General features: G+C 32.8%; 2 protein-coding genes across 2 annotated transcripts; both read left to right on the top strand.

Annotated features, from left to right (window-relative positions):
- The first annotated feature begins 11,822 nt into the window (after positions 1-11,822).
- LOC143920263 (lysozyme-like) lies at positions 11,823-12,704 on the top strand. Its single transcript, XM_077443065.1, has 4 exons — positions 11,823-12,004; positions 12,075-12,236; positions 12,313-12,441; positions 12,527-12,704. Exons 1-4 carry the CDS (start codon positions 11,875-11,877, stop codon positions 12,556-12,558), a joined length of 453 nt encoding a protein of 150 aa, XP_077299191.1. The 5' UTR covers positions 11,823-11,874; the 3' UTR covers positions 12,559-12,704.
- A 212-nt stretch (positions 12,705-12,916) lies between these two features.
- Positions 12,917-14,801, top strand: LOC143919534 (lysozyme-like). Its single transcript, XM_077441890.1, has 4 exons — positions 12,917-13,362; positions 13,433-13,594; positions 13,694-13,822; positions 13,906-14,801. The coding sequence occupies exons 1-4, from the start codon at positions 13,110-13,112 to the stop codon at positions 13,932-13,934; spliced, it is 573 nt and encodes a 190-aa protein (XP_077298016.1). The 5' UTR covers positions 12,917-13,109; the 3' UTR covers positions 13,935-14,801.
- Positions 14,802-15,489: the final 688 nt, after the last annotated feature.

The following is a 15,489-nucleotide window of genomic DNA, read 5'->3' as shown; positions in this document are numbered from 1 at the left end:
CATAACTTTCATCAAAATACAACCTTCACTTGAAAATACTGCTGTATATAATTTCAGCATTTTGTTATTTAAATTTTGAATTCTGATGGTATGGACTTCAGGTATTATTTCAGAAGATTTCAAAATTCCCTTATTGATTTTGAACGATGTATCCGGATATTTCTGTTCAACTTGTCCCACAAAAACTAACTGATAACGATTTGACTATAATTTTTTTATTTTTTTTGATAAAAGTCATATTGTAGATCGACATCTTCAATCAATATATTGATTAATATTATTTAAATATTTTTATAAAATATAATAAAACCTTGTTCAGAACGTAAAATTTAACGGATGTTATTTTTAATAAATGATCAGTATTTTTACGAGAATTTAGTAATTACTACATATATATGTATGTATGTGTGTGTGCGTATATATATATATATATATATATATATATATATATATATATATATACATATATATATATATATATATATATATATATATATATATATATATATACATATATATATATATATATATATATATATATATATATATATATATATATATATATATATACATACATATGTAGGTAAATAAAAATGAACCACTTATTGTTTCAAGTATTTTTTGACAAACAGAAAATAATCTAGCAGTCAATGAAAAATTTTAACTTACTGTTTACGATCAAATAAATACAGCTGTTTCTTAACCACCCATTTGTTATAAAAGTTTGCTTTGTATTGAATGCCAACTTTATGGTAATTAAGCTAAAAATAAATAAATATTAATTTGAAAATATTATATAAGCAATACAGTAGACTGAGTTTAATTGAAGAAATTTTATAAAAAAATTGAAAGTATTACAAAATTTTAGAATAAAAATGAATTAATATCAAAAGTTTCATACGAACTTACATATGTATGTATCATAGTATGAGGGTATTAGAGCAAATACAAATTTACGCGTGTTTGTACCGAGTGTTTTTTTTATAGATTGTAATTTTTGCCGCCACTGGGTGATCCGTTGCCATGCAATGAATATCGCATCAATTGGCGGTGGGCGAGTGTGACCCCAGAGGGCCATAGCAGGGTTGAGAGCCCCGACCCACTCGCCCTCAAACACGCCGAATATCAATAAAACAATGTGTACCAGATCATCCGGTAATGCGATATACCGGAGCCACCCTTAAATTGCACGTTTAATAGCCGCTCTCTAATAGAAAAATACCCACGGACGCACGAATATGTAGAGATATTATGCGAACGTGAAAATTTAATATTTTTCCCTGACGTAGGCTTTTCTCTCATATATTTTTCCGACGGGAAAGAAACTTTCCCGTCTTATGACAGTTGTGTTATATACGAGCGGCCTCTGAGGGACTCTTAATAAAGACTTGTCAGAAGACAAGGCAGCGACTTTTTCTTATCTGCATCCTTAATAAGCCGCTGGGAAACGGATGAAAATGGATATTCGCCATACACAATTTAATATCGGCGCGACAATATATCAATTCTAGGTGCAAACGAATTGTTATTGAGAAATTTATTTATTTTATAATCTCAATGATATGAGGAAGAACGAGCTTTGCTCGCTAAAGATGTGTTTAGAGAGAGGATGATTTATTTGTAACATATTTTATTTATATCAAGAAGGCCTAACAGTAAATCCCATTGCGCCTTCCTGGCCAATTATAAACAATTTATAGTGTAATTTTTACAAAGCATCATAGAGATATCTATGGATTAATTTGACAAATTGGAAAAACTTACATTTTTGCATAATTTTACAAATTTTTTCAGATTCGAGATGCTGAAAAGCTCAAAAATTTTCGAGAAATAGGTCAAGGCCGTCAATTTGTTGGAACCGTTTCAATGAAAATAAGATAAATTATCAAACTCTGATGGTAAACGATTGACATGGAGTCAAATATCTAAGATCTAGCCAGCGGCACCGGACAGGGATTGAACCCGTGACCACTCGATTTAAAAGCATCACATGCTAACTACTAATCTATGTATGTATGTACTACATAATGTTTAGACCAAACTCTTATGGTCTAGTTTCATGGTCTTAATACCGACAAGACTTTTAATATCGACATGTCAAATACATTTGCTTAAGTGGACTTTGCTTTCATTGTGCATCTTGCTCACAAAGAGTCCTACTTGCATGCGCGCGAGTCGGGTGCAATTCTGCGGTTACGTGATTTCGGTATTTCACCAGCTTCGAAGGCAATTTAGCCCCCAAATGAGTTTTAGCAAGGTCGATTCTCATTTCATTGTGATTTTTAGGTCAGAATTAGGTGATGACAAAGATCCAGTAACATTATTGTCTATGCAAATTATTATTAGATTAATATTAGATTAGCTCGTTTAATATTATAAGATTTGGAGGGTGTAAAATAAGTACTCATTAATTTTTCTAGTATCAATTTAGCAATACTTAACACGAGTACAATGCTTTTTATCGAATAGTTAAAAAGCTTGTATCATATTTTAGATTATTTAACAGAATTCAGTTTAAGAATAGACGATATTTATAATATATCGAAAATAAATAATTCAACACTATCTAAGTACTATTCAGTATTTCTCTATATTTTTAGTAGGGACATTGAGAGTGTATGTGTGTGGTACGTCCCGTTGCGGTAGATCCGATCGGTAAAGTTGGCTGATTTATTCGCCTTCGCGTAACCGGTCAATCCCAGTGGCCGTGTTTCAGCTAACAGATTGCTGAAAGTGGACTGAAACACCGCACAGAAAATAAAATCTCCGAATAAGTTGGGCCGGAGAGCGTTATACTATCCGCGATAATGGCGGCAATACTGCCGAAAATCAGTCGGTATCTCGAATCGTTTCGATCAATAACTTTACTGCCGGACATGATACAATAAAACCAACGTATGTATGTACAATGTACCGAGGCGGAGGCAGTTCTGGAAAATTCACAATATATACCGAAGAGTGTGTGCAAATGGGATTGAGTCGTTGTTGTTGCTGGGTGGGAGCTTGCAAAAGTTTTTCTCAATTATCGTCCTGGGTGTGTTGTGTGGGTTTCGAGGGCACTAAATAACCTGTGCCAGGGAGTGACCGATGTCCCTATGCCGAATAATGGCCCTCCACACCACTCTGCTGCACCACTATTAGTGCTCAAGTCTTTTGGTCCATTCGTGCAGAAGCGAATGGCGTGCGTGATGGTAATATTCTCATCTAAAGACTTTCAAAAAAAAGTTCACTAAAAATGAATCTATTATTTTTATTTTATAACAAACAAAAATAACGTTTGAATGAATCGAAACTTTTTGTCCATATTTTTTTAAGAATCTCTATGTATATGAATCGTGAATGTAACATTTCAAATATGAAGCTATTGTACAGGGCTGTGGATTCGGAGTCGTAAAAAATCGACCGATTCCGACTCCTTTTTATTATTATTTTTAATTAATAGTATTACAGTATGTGTCAACTAGAGTCTCTAATTTACTAAAGTAGTTTACTAATAAATTGAAATTTAATCATTTCTTTTGCAAAATTATGAATTTTAATTACTTTATAAATAAAATCATTGAATTGCACATATTTTGATATTTTCTGGTCAAAACCGATGTTTCCTAGGTCTTTGGTATCATTTTTTTTTAAATTGCTTTGTTTGTGTATGAAATTCATACACATTAGAGTTTCCCAATACTCGAATTCATCAACTATCCGAGTATTTAGTAGTAAAAATTGAAAAGAACAGATTATCCAGATATATTTGACTAATTTTCAATTTTAAATTTTCAAGTATTAAAAAAATATTAAAACTATCGTAAAATAAAATCATCCTTCAATTAAATTTATATGTATATATACAAAAAATAATAATGTACATATATGTATATACAAAAAGAATAAAAACGCCGTAAAATTAAATTAATTTTATTATTTGTTGACATATTTTTCAATTATAATTATTGATTCTTCAGAAGAATTAGAATCATCCGGTAAAAATTTTTAACGCATTATATGATTACTGCGTATGTTCCAAGTATTTTGCTGAAATATCCGGTTATCGAGTAGCCTATAACAGGCCGAATACATATATCCGAGTATCGAGTACTCGTGTAGTCGGATTGGAAACTCTAATACTTATATGTATATGTATGTACTTTGAATATACTTACTTTTTATTTATACCTATTTCATTACCAATAATTCAATAAATTGGGTTTCACGTAAATTTTCAGTGATTTTTTAATTCCTTTAATTTTTTATATTTTGCAAATCGCTATTATTTTTACTACTAATAATATTATACGTTAGCAAGAAAAATCTATCTTAATAATATCGTCCAAGTTGGAGTCGGAATATGGAGTTGGAGTATGAGTCGGAGTCGGTAAATCTTGATCCGACTTCACAGCCCTGGTATATTAGATATATAATATATAATTGTATAGATACATATGTAAATATGGGTACAATAAAGCGATTTAAATTTTTCAATAATTTTAATAGTGTCGTATTAAAAATATACTGAATCGATTGCGAAGTGAAGTATAGAAGAGGCTAGTAAAAATGAGTGAGTGAAAGGCTGTGCATTTTGAAACTGCTAGCGGCAATAGCTTCGGGTGCGGTTCTTGTATCAATTCCTTTCCAAAACCACCCGATGAAATATCAACGGGCGCAACACTAATACTGTATAACATGCATATTTGTTGTGAAATATGTTTACATAATAATATTTCACAATAAATATGCACACTCTGCATAAAATAAGATTTATTTCAGTTAAAATAAATAATGTTTAAATACTTTATCGAACAACGAGCGGTCTTTGAAATGTCCTCACCACGCCTTTACTTACATACATAGTACGTTTTCAGTACGGGAACTACTTAATAGCTTGGGCAGGACTTTGCTCTCAAGAACACGGCATTTATTACCGAAAGCATTGTAATTACTTATTTATAGACTTATTTTACGCATTGTAAAATAAGTCCTATCAACGAAAACATAAACAACAATTCTTATAGACGGTGTAACATATTATTATAGATAACAAAAGCATTCCTTACGAATATTTATGCAAGTTCAATTGCAGTCTTATGTGCAGACTTTACGTGCAGTCTTTATACAATGTACGATTTGGCCAATGTCAGTCAACTTTTGTATACTATGTTATGTAGTTATGATTATATAGCTGGTATTTACATATATACATATTACATATGTATGCGATATGTATTGTAGGAATAGAATTTGAAGATTGGGCACACGAAAAAAGGCCCCTGCTGTAACAAACGCGCAAACTAAATGGTCACTCGTTTCATTTGGTCAACTTGACGAATGGTAATGAGTTTTGTCCCGAATCACCTTAGCAACCTCACGGGAATAAGGGGCGTGCACCCTTTGTGCCGCAGAACGACCGAACGGGAAGTTTTCCACCGGAAGTGTGGGTAAATTATTACCCCCTCCGTTCGGATATATATCTATAACGAGTAAAAATAATTTCTTGTGAAAATTATATGGAATACGTACTCATACGAATGACATTTCGTTATTCGCGTGTCTTTATTGCTTAGGTATAAATCGTACCGTGGACAGTGTGAGTTGTTAGCACTTTGTCTTCCCTTCTCGACAACCTTCTAAGACCCCACAAATCCTGAAACACCACCCTGAGGGATGAATGTGTGTGTGTGTGTGTGTGTGTGTGTACACCATCTGATCTACGATGAACGTACTCTTATTAATTGCCCCTACCTCAGACGCCCCAGTGGCAAGTAGGTAAGTAATGTGTGAACGACAACAGTGCTCGGATAATTTGGTCTGGACCAAAGGGCATTTATGTAGGTGTGATGTTTTTTTTGTATTTATTTTTATCGTTATCATTTCCATTTAAAGATAATTCGTTGTTTGTTTAATTGAGAATAAATGATGAAATATTTGATTAAAATATATTATAATGCATGTAATTCGAATTTACATTTATAAAGGAAGGCAAATAAAGCACAATAGTGTCATGTGTTCGAAATAAATTAAAAGCTCCTGCAAAGACAGATCGCTTCGTACTTTTAATTACATCTGGACGGACATCAATCCATTGGACCGGACTAATGTAACTTTGCAAACCTTTGTTTTAACACCTCAACGGCCGATGTTTTCTGATGAGATGTTTTATTGAATTTTTTAATAAATATTTACCTACATATGTATATATATATATATATATATATATATATATATATATATATATATATATATATATATATATACACACACATATATATACAGTTGATTTACTTTTTACGTTTACTTTATTTAATATTTTGCAGATAAATAAATAAATAAAAAAAAAAAAACAACATACGTGTCGGGATTACAGGGGATTGTAAAAGTCCGGGAAATCAGAAACTATGGCATGTAAATATTTTATTTTATTTCGTTTTACATAGATATCTACCAAGAATGCCTAACGAGTAGACCCCAATGCGTCATCCTAGACACATTGCAGCATTAATTACAAACATTGCATCATTTTTATAACGTAAATCGCTGTATTTCGAGAGGCTGAAGAACACGGAAGTAAGGACTAATTAATCCATATAGACATTTATGGATTTAGACTTGTATATAAATTGTTACATATTCTACATAAATCAAATTCAGATATTTGTAACATAGCGGGTAGGATGATTTTCGCCAATTTGATGGAGGAACCGTTTCAACAATGAAATCAGATAAATTGGCAAACTCTGATAAGAAGCGATAGACTTGGAGTCCCAAATATCCAGTAGTATTAAAGATTGGCACGGGATCGAATCCGGCAACCTCTCGGTGCTAAACATAAACGCAACCACCGAGCTCCTACAGCTGGCTGTGTCGTTGTTAAAAAATAAACATATTAGATTGAATAGAAGCTATTGTGATATCAGAATCATGAATTTTGAAATATGGCAAGAATTGAAGAATGAAAATCGAGAAAATGCGATTGAATTCGTTGATCGATCGTGGTAGTCTTTGGTCAAGCGCCAGGGAACGGGTTAAGAGTTCTTCGACTATCTCATTTGCAGAGGGACCGATGTCCGTCAGGAGGCAGCGGTGCTGGAATGCGGGCCGCGGCCGGCCGGGGCCCCCCTCGTGGATAGAGATAAAGTGAGAGAGTTCACCATGACGAAGTCATTACCATTTGTCACCTGTCTTTCCGGCAAATACTCTTCCGTCCATTGGGAGAGGACGCAACAATTTCCAGGTCGTAACGCTGAGGGATGACCTCGTTACTGACCGCAATTTATGTCGCTCGGCGCCATTAGCGCAACTCGGGGGTACATTTTTAATTAAAATCCGAAAGAAAAGTCCCTCGAATTTTCGGCGTATTTATAACGGCGTTGTTGTGTTGTATCCCGACGCGTTTTCCCGTTGGCGACGTGACCCGCAAACCAAGACGACGTCATTTCCGTTTCCTGCCGCCGCCTCCGGGAAATCATCCGTGAATTTATCGTCTTTTCCAGACCCGTGGAGCGGAGACGAAGCTCGCACGCACAACACAAACATACATATGTATGTATACACACAGGACGATACACAAATAACATGTATATATATATATATATATATATATATACATACATTCATACATACATATATGTATAATATCTGTACATAAATCTACTGTAAGAAAACTCTAACATAGTGAAAATTTTGGTGTGATAGTCATCAAAATCCGGATATACGATAGAGGAAAAAAGTGATGTATGAAATAAGATGTATTAACGCAGTTTTTAAATCGAAAAATACTACTGTGTCTGAAGAAGAAAGATTTTGATCAATGAATAATAATGTAAGTATACGAAACTTGAACGTTAGAAATATGACTATGTATGTATGTGTGTCACTATGAAGCATGGTGATACAGCTTATTGAAAAGATACAGAGTTAATGAAAAGATTGAAATAGCCAACAGCATGGCTCGGTGTTTGGGCTTTTGCCTGGCACCGAGAGGCGTTGACCTCGATTGAAAAGAATTTATTCTGAGTATATTTGTAATGCTGCTGGTCAGACTTGGATATTTGTGCTCCGGGTCGATCGTTCCCTATCCCAGAGTTTTTTTATATAATTTTTTTTATTTTTTTACTTTTATTTTAATAATAGCTCAGCGGTTGCTTTAATTCTAACCATTGAGGCTTTAGCCCAAGGTTGCATTGATTGAAAATAATTTACTAGGAAGTATTTCTGTAGTGGTCAGATTTGCTGGTCAGAATTATTTGTGACTCTGATTTGAATTTTTCTGATTTCATTGTTGAAACGGTTCCTGATTAAATTGGCGAAAAACCTTCCTACCTATTATGTTACCACTATTTGAGTATGATTTATGTACGATAAAATTTATTTACAAAGTAAAAATTCATAGTTATCTTGTTAAATTCAGGTTTTCAGTGTCTCGTAATTCAGTTACTTATGTAATAAAAAAAATGCTGCATTACCTGTTTGTAAAAAAATAAATGTAGCTACCTCACCGGGCAGATATCAAACGCGTCTTACACGATACTTTTGCACCATCGTAATGGCGAAGGATCCATTTACTTATATTGATGACCAAAATGAGTATGAAAACGATCTGATAAGAGGCAAATTTTTTCCTGAATTGTAATCGTAAGTGAAGTATAAAAGAGGTATGTAAAAATAGGGTGTAACGAAAGTCGTGGGTGGAAAAGTAAGGAATATGTGTGGATGAGAGTTCCTCGGAACAGAAATGAATAGATTCATCTAGTTCCGGACAATGAACGGTTGCATATAATCAATTGAAATTGTTACTAATGTACATATATATATATATATACATCGTATATATGTAAATATTAATGATTGTTATTACTTTATCTATGTTTTTTCTTTTTTTTTATGATTTTATGATTTTAATGATGTTGTGTTAATATTGTTATTATTATAAGTTGTTATTACTGTTATCATGTTATTATTACTGAATGACCGGCCACAGCGACGCGTTGGAGATCTCTGTAATGTCACTGTGGCTAATATGTTAAATAAATAAATAAATAAGTAATAATTGTCTAATGCGTGCGTGCGTGTGTACGAAGTACTCTCTGTTAACACCATGCTCCGTCTCTCTTTCTCCCCTTGGAACCGTAAATCGTGGAAAGAGACGCGGCATACCACTTCGTTCACATGATCGGCCAACAAAAACGATTTGTTTTTTTCAAAATAAATAATTGAATTTAAAATTATTAATAAATTATTAATTCTGTTGATCCAAATTGAGATATTTTAGCGAGTGCACAATTATGTGCACACAGGCCATTAGTATATTATAATACTTGTATACGAACATGCGTACATACATACATATGTATGTACATGTATGTATGTAATAGAACAATTTGACTTTGAGAGGTGGCGATTGGTATTTCATTTGCGGACGTTCGAAACGAATGAAAAAAGTTTCGTTTGAGTTCAGTTTTCCTTATTAACGGATTCCTTTATGTGTTTTCCACATTACTTAAGGCCCTGCCGCCCCCTTCTGCGTAACGTTTCCCTCAACACTCTTCAAAGGAGCGGTGGTTAGCTCCGCTCTCGCATCGGTGCGGTCGAAACTTTCTAAGTTTTCTAAAACAAGGGGATAATTTTCTAAAGCTGTCCCTATACCGTCTTCTTAATGAAATCTTTCGGAAAATTCCTGCGCGTCTAACAAACTTAGCGGAAGCTGACGAGCAGCCATTCAAAGCACGGCCTGGCCTACCCAGCCACAGGCGAATATTACGAGGGCTCTTCAAAAAGTACCATACAAATACCATATTTTAATAAAATAAATCACTTCGTATTTTAAAATCAAACTCAAACTCAGAATTAAAGATATCACAAACGGTGGCTTTTGGATACTCTAAATCAATTAAATAAATAATGAATAAGTATTTTATATAAATAAAAGTAATCAATTGACAAATACAAACAATTACGTGTCAATACATATAAGACAATTTTCGTAGCATATCATTAAGAATTTAAATAGAGAAGCATGTAGTTAAAATTAGGGACGCCATACATTCCGTTTTTTACGTGCTCTACATTCATCCCGTTGTTTTCGTAAAATTTTTTGATTTTTCCTGTTTTGTCCTTGTTTTTTTGTCCAAATCAATTTGTTTCAAATATTATTATATAAATATACATTTACATAAAATATATTCATTTTAAGGTAATGCTTAAATATTTTGTAACATTTTACATGTTTCTGAAAAAAAAATCGCTAATTTTAATCAAAATTATTTGTAAATAACTGTAAAATACAATATTGTATTAAATTTAATTTTTTATCTTGTTTCATTTCCTTCATTAAAAATGTACGTTCTGGTAAAAAATTCTGCAAAAGAAGAATTGAAAAGAGATCAAAATTTTCAGTTGCATATTATTTTTTCAATTAAAAATTGTTATTTTATTTGTTAATTTTATACGTTTTCCAAAAAAAACTGCCCGCGGCGAATGAACATCAAATATTACCTACATATGTATATTAATTTTCCCCGTACATTATGTAAGAATCGTAAATTTTGAAAAAATATATAATGCTTTGACAATATTAATGGTTATTTGACGTGTAATAATTTTTTTTATATATGGTGGGCAATTTTTTTTGCGGAGCGTCCCGTTTTGTCCTGGAAAGTATGGTTTTGCTGAAGTAATCAATTTTGAAATGTAAATTACACTTCTAAATTAGTAACTTGAGCAAAAGAAAGAATGAAAATATTTGACGAAAATTCCACGAAAAATTGCCATAAATTCAGAAATCAACGAGTATTGAAAATACGTACGTATTTGATCATAAATTGAAGATGCGAATCAGTTTTGCCTAATTTATTTCCGATCAGTCAAAGATGAAAGTAATTCAATTCAACACTGTTTATTTATAAAAATTCTACAAAACAAACTATAAATAGAAACTGCTTTTTACTTACATATCTAGGTATAGTTTATTTTCTTCGCCGCATCTAAATCGCGATGTTAGAATGTAGCGGAACGTGTAGCACGTACATGGCTTTCCTTTAAATATCCGGCATCCTTGTAAAGGGATCCCGAAGGAAACGCGAATTGAATTTAAGTGGATTGTAAATTCCGGTCGAATCGTCCACCCCTCGACCCTCGGGTTTGGTGTGAGAAAAATGGGAAAAAGTGTCAAGAGGGGAAGGTGGGAGGCTGAGGAAAATCGGCATCATCCCCGTTCCCGTGCGGCATAAAGGGATTATTTTTCACTTTCCAGCTTTTTTATGTCGCCGTTACGTGTAGCCGAAACGTTTTACAATCCTGAGGGGAGAGCAGCTTCTTTTGTGGCTCTGTCGTTTCCTAATCTAATTCCCAACCCACACGATGCTAAGAAACTTGCGTCGTTACATTATATCCATGACACCACTGAATAATGTAATAATAGTTTAGTGCGATATTTAAATTTGAATGCGTCATGCGCTTCAAAGACAATTTTAAAAATAATCAAGAAAGATTTCCAGGAAAATTTAAAAGATAAGATAATGTATTTGTTTATTCAGGTGTGGTTTGTTCGACGTGCGGTCAGAATTCGTAAACCATTTTAAAACGTTACATCAATATAGTATGAATTTCATCAAATTTAGTCACACAATATATGTACATATGTATGTAGTGTCTAACAAATGAATTGCCATGCTAGTGTCGGCCAATACTATTTTATTTCAACTTGCAATGTTATTATAGAAATATACGATCTGAGCATGGAATATTAAATTAATTAATAGCACCAAGAAATTTCTCAAGCCGATGGTTGATGAATGTGTTTACTATTCAATCGCTAGATACAGGTCACTGTTTCGATTTCGAGTCATTGTTGTCAAAGTGCTCCATTGTCGCTGTCACGACATCATCATGAAGCGACTTATATTGTGCATAGTTTTAATTTGCATCATCGAAAATGTTTCGGCGATAAGATTTTCCAAATTCCTAATGACTAGGGAGTTAAGAAATCGAGGTTTTCCGGAACACGAACTTAGCGATTGTAAGTCGACACTTTGTTACTCCTTTGAATTTTTCAAAGCTATTTTAATCATCAATCTATGTACGCACAGGGGTTTGCCTAATTGAAGCTGGGAGTGATTACCAAACGGATTTTGTTGGATCGAGGAATATTGACGATTCTTTTGACTGGGGTCTATTTCAAATCAGCGATAGATATGGATGTGCCGGATATTTTTATGGTGGCTTAAACTTGTGCGACATACCCTGTGAACGTGAGTATTGCGTAAAAATAGTACCTACGTTCTGTAAATTGATGCAATTGATGACTCGTTACTAAATTTATTTCAGGCTTAGTGTTTGGTGACATATCGATATCGGTAGAATGCGCTTTAAAATTAAAAAATACATTGGGTTTCAGTGTTTTTAAATCTTGGAGGGACAACTGTCAAGCAGGCAACTTCAATTTATCCGATACTAGTGATTATAATTTACACTAAATTTTCTATATATAAATATTTATTTACTCCACGATTTAAAGACGGCGTATTTAATTTTTTTTCAGCACGATGCTACAGAAACCTTAAGAAAAAGTGATTTTATTCTCATTATTCAATCAGTATATTAATAATTTAATTGAACATAAGTATGTATTCTTGACGATATTTCATAAAAGTAATGTGTATAATTGTACTCATAATGTGTTTTAATATACTGTGAATTTAAAAAATACATTCATTTATAAAACAAAGTATAAAGCGTTGTGAATTTTCGACATAATTATTTTTATATTAATTTACATATATTTTACATATTAATAACATATTAATTTTAATATTATTAGTATTAATTTTATCGTTGACTGGTTTATATGTACAATATCAATATTGGGCGTTATCAGAGTTTGTATAACTGCTTGTGTTATTTAAGGATATGCTAATATCTACATACATACACACTAATGCTGGGTAATAGTTTCATTGCGACGTTGTTTTTGAATATGTATTTAAATATAAATGATTTTTTTTCTCTTGAGGTTTTGCCGTTTTTATCTCAGTTTTAATGTAAATATCCCTATATAAACTATGTGTATTATAAGGAAAAATTCGCGAACCGATTGTTGATTAAACCTACATACGTATATATGTATGACCCATATACATATGTTTGTATGTAGTAGAGCTGAGCCCCACTTAGTGACGACTCACTTCAATGATTCAGTCATTTTCGTTCAAGCGCTCTTGTTAGTCGCTTTTAAAAATATCATTACAATGAAACCGATTACCCTGTGTGTAGTTTTAATAATAATTTTCGGAAATGCTTCGGCGAGAAGATTTTCGAAGTGCGAGATGGCCAGGGAACTTTTGAGGCAAGGTTTTCCCAAAAACGAACTCTCAGATTGTGAGTAAATTTTCCACATTGGCATTGCTTTTGATTTTTATAAATATTTTAATTTAAAATTTACCTACAGGGGTTTGTCTCATTTATTCTGAAAGTTCTTATGAAACGAATGTGGTTGGACCGATGAACACAGACGGTTCGTACGATTGGGGTTTGTTCCAAATCAACGACAAGTATTGGTGCAAAGGGCATTATTCAGGCAGTAAAAATATATGCAATATAAATTGTGGAGGTGGGTATTATTACGTTAAAATAATAATAATCTAAAGGCGAAGCAAGAAGAGGTATGTAAAAAAATTGATGATTTGTTTCAATTCAATAATTTTTTTAGAATTTCTGCAGGATGATATATCAGCTTCAGTAAAATGCGCATTAAAGATAAAAAATGCAAGTGGTTTCAGTGCTTGGGAAGGTTGGAAGGCTAAATGTCAGGGAAGACACTTTGACTTATCTGATTGCGGTGACTATAATTTTTATAAACTGAATTAAATTATTCCTAAATTTAAAAATGCTATATTCAAAATATAATTAATTTTCTTTTAGATTTGGGTTGCAACAGACAAGAATTTTAAACAGCGATACTCTTCGATTCATTCATCCAGTCAAAACACTATGGGCTACATGACGAATTTATAAGCAAATTTTTGTTGAATTTATATATTTTCTAAAATTTATGTTGTTTCGTAGTTTTTATGCTTGCAATACGTATTATAAAGTGTTTTATATCTATAAATAAACACAAGTGATTATTAATTTGAGTTTAGTATGTTATTTTAGGCTTGGAAGTAATTTTTCGTTTTCAAATTTAGAAAAATCGTCCTAGAAAAGGAGTGAAATACCTAAAAAAGGCATTGAAAAGCCCCTTCGCTACGATATCACTAAACAGACAGAGTTAATGTCCCGTTAAAAATAAAGGAAATAATAGAAGCTCACCCGGGAAATTCTCCCCGTCCGACATTACAAATCCCGACATGTTGACAAGGAAGAGATTAAACTACCCACTGGACTACGTGGAAAAACGCGCGTGAAAAATACTCTAAGGGTTCCGGTTTCTTTAACTATTTTCTCCTTTTTTGTTTGAGGAGTAGCGTTTCCTTCGGTGGCGAAAAGGTTGGCTTAATGTCAGTCCGTGACACACATTCTAATGACCAAAAAAAGCGAGGGCCCTTCCTTTAGAGTCGTTACCCCTCGGGAAATGGGGAATAATGGCCGTGATAGCGTTTAATGGCCCGAAATAAATGTCCTTACGCGCACTCGTTGCCCGTTGCACCTGTGCAAATGCATATCCTTCTCTCTAGATACATTTTCTTTAAAAAAAAATAATAAACTCACACATCAAGTACATATGTAAATACTTAATAGGAGAAGCATTATTTGATTTGAAATTTTTAAAATATTTTTTTAGATGAATCGATAATATTAGTACATATGTAATTATGTAAAAAAAAAAAAGTAAAAATCAAATCGATTAAGATAAAAATCTTGCAAAATATATGCAGAAGGAATATGATTTATTCGATTAGCTTGAAACTTTTCAAAAGAATCAATGAAAAATATATGGAATACACATAAAATTCTTGAAAGATTTGTGTGATTATACCTACATATTCTTAATGCGTCTACTTCACATGAAATTTCGCTATATTTTTATTTTAGACTTTTTAATTCGATATTTTTTCGTTTCATGCGTATAGGTTTACGTATTTTTGAACGTACAATTTCTAAAAATACTTTCCTTATCTCAAATGTCATTACATTGTATTGTACATATGTACATACCATAAAAAATGCTAATTTATCAATGACGCGTGTGACTCATCTATGTATACAGAGCTACGCTTTACACTCCATTTAAATTATAAATGATAGTATGAACTCCTTGTCAAAAATAATTAAACATTTCACTGTAAAAATTGCATCGCAGAGCTGCTATATGATATTGATAGTGCGTAATTTTCCTATACAAGTACATACATATGTACATACTCGTACATACATACATATAGATATGAATGAACAGATCGCCCCCTCAAAGAGCAAAACCCAATCTAGGGAGAGTGGTCAATGATAAAATGCCGCAACAAAAATGATGTGTGACAAGGTCGCGGTATAACAACCCCAACTATC

This window comes from Arctopsyche grandis, chromosome 12 (genome assembly GCF_051622035.1).
Source record: "Arctopsyche grandis isolate Sample6627 chromosome 12, ASM5162203v2, whole genome shotgun sequence".
Lineage (NCBI taxonomy): Eukaryota > Metazoa > Arthropoda > Insecta > Trichoptera > Hydropsychidae > Arctopsyche > Arctopsyche grandis.
Note: the sequence above shows the minus strand (reverse complement) of the source record. Positions and strands in the feature narration are given on the sequence as shown.

What these genes read in the sequence shown, in the direction of transcription:
- LOC143919534 (XM_077441890.1), top strand. Translation starts at nt 13,110, where the DNA reads ATGACCCATATACATATGTTTGTATGTAGTAGAGCTGAGCCCCACTTA. An exon ending in CAAAAACGAACTCTCAGATT is followed by an intron (nt 13,363 to 13,432) that starts GTGAGTAAATTT and finishes ATTTACCTACAG; the next exon opens with GGGTTTGTCTCATTTATTCT. An exon ending in ATGCAATATAAATTGTGGAG is followed by an intron (nt 13,595 to 13,693) that starts GTGGGTATTATT and finishes TAATTTTTTTAG; the next exon opens with AATTTCTGCAGGATGATATA.
- LOC143920263 (XM_077443065.1), top strand. Translation starts at nt 11,875, where the DNA reads ATGAAGCGACTTATATTGTGCATAGTTTTAATTTGCATCATCGAAAAT. An exon ending in GTGCGACATACCCTGTGAAC is followed by an intron (nt 12,237 to 12,312) that starts GTGAGTATTGCG and finishes AATTTATTTCAG; the next exon opens with GCTTAGTGTTTGGTGACATA. An exon ending in CTTCAATTTATCCGATACTA is followed by an intron (nt 12,442 to 12,526) that starts GTGATTATAATT and finishes ATTTTTTTTCAG; the next exon opens with CACGATGCTACAGAAACCTT.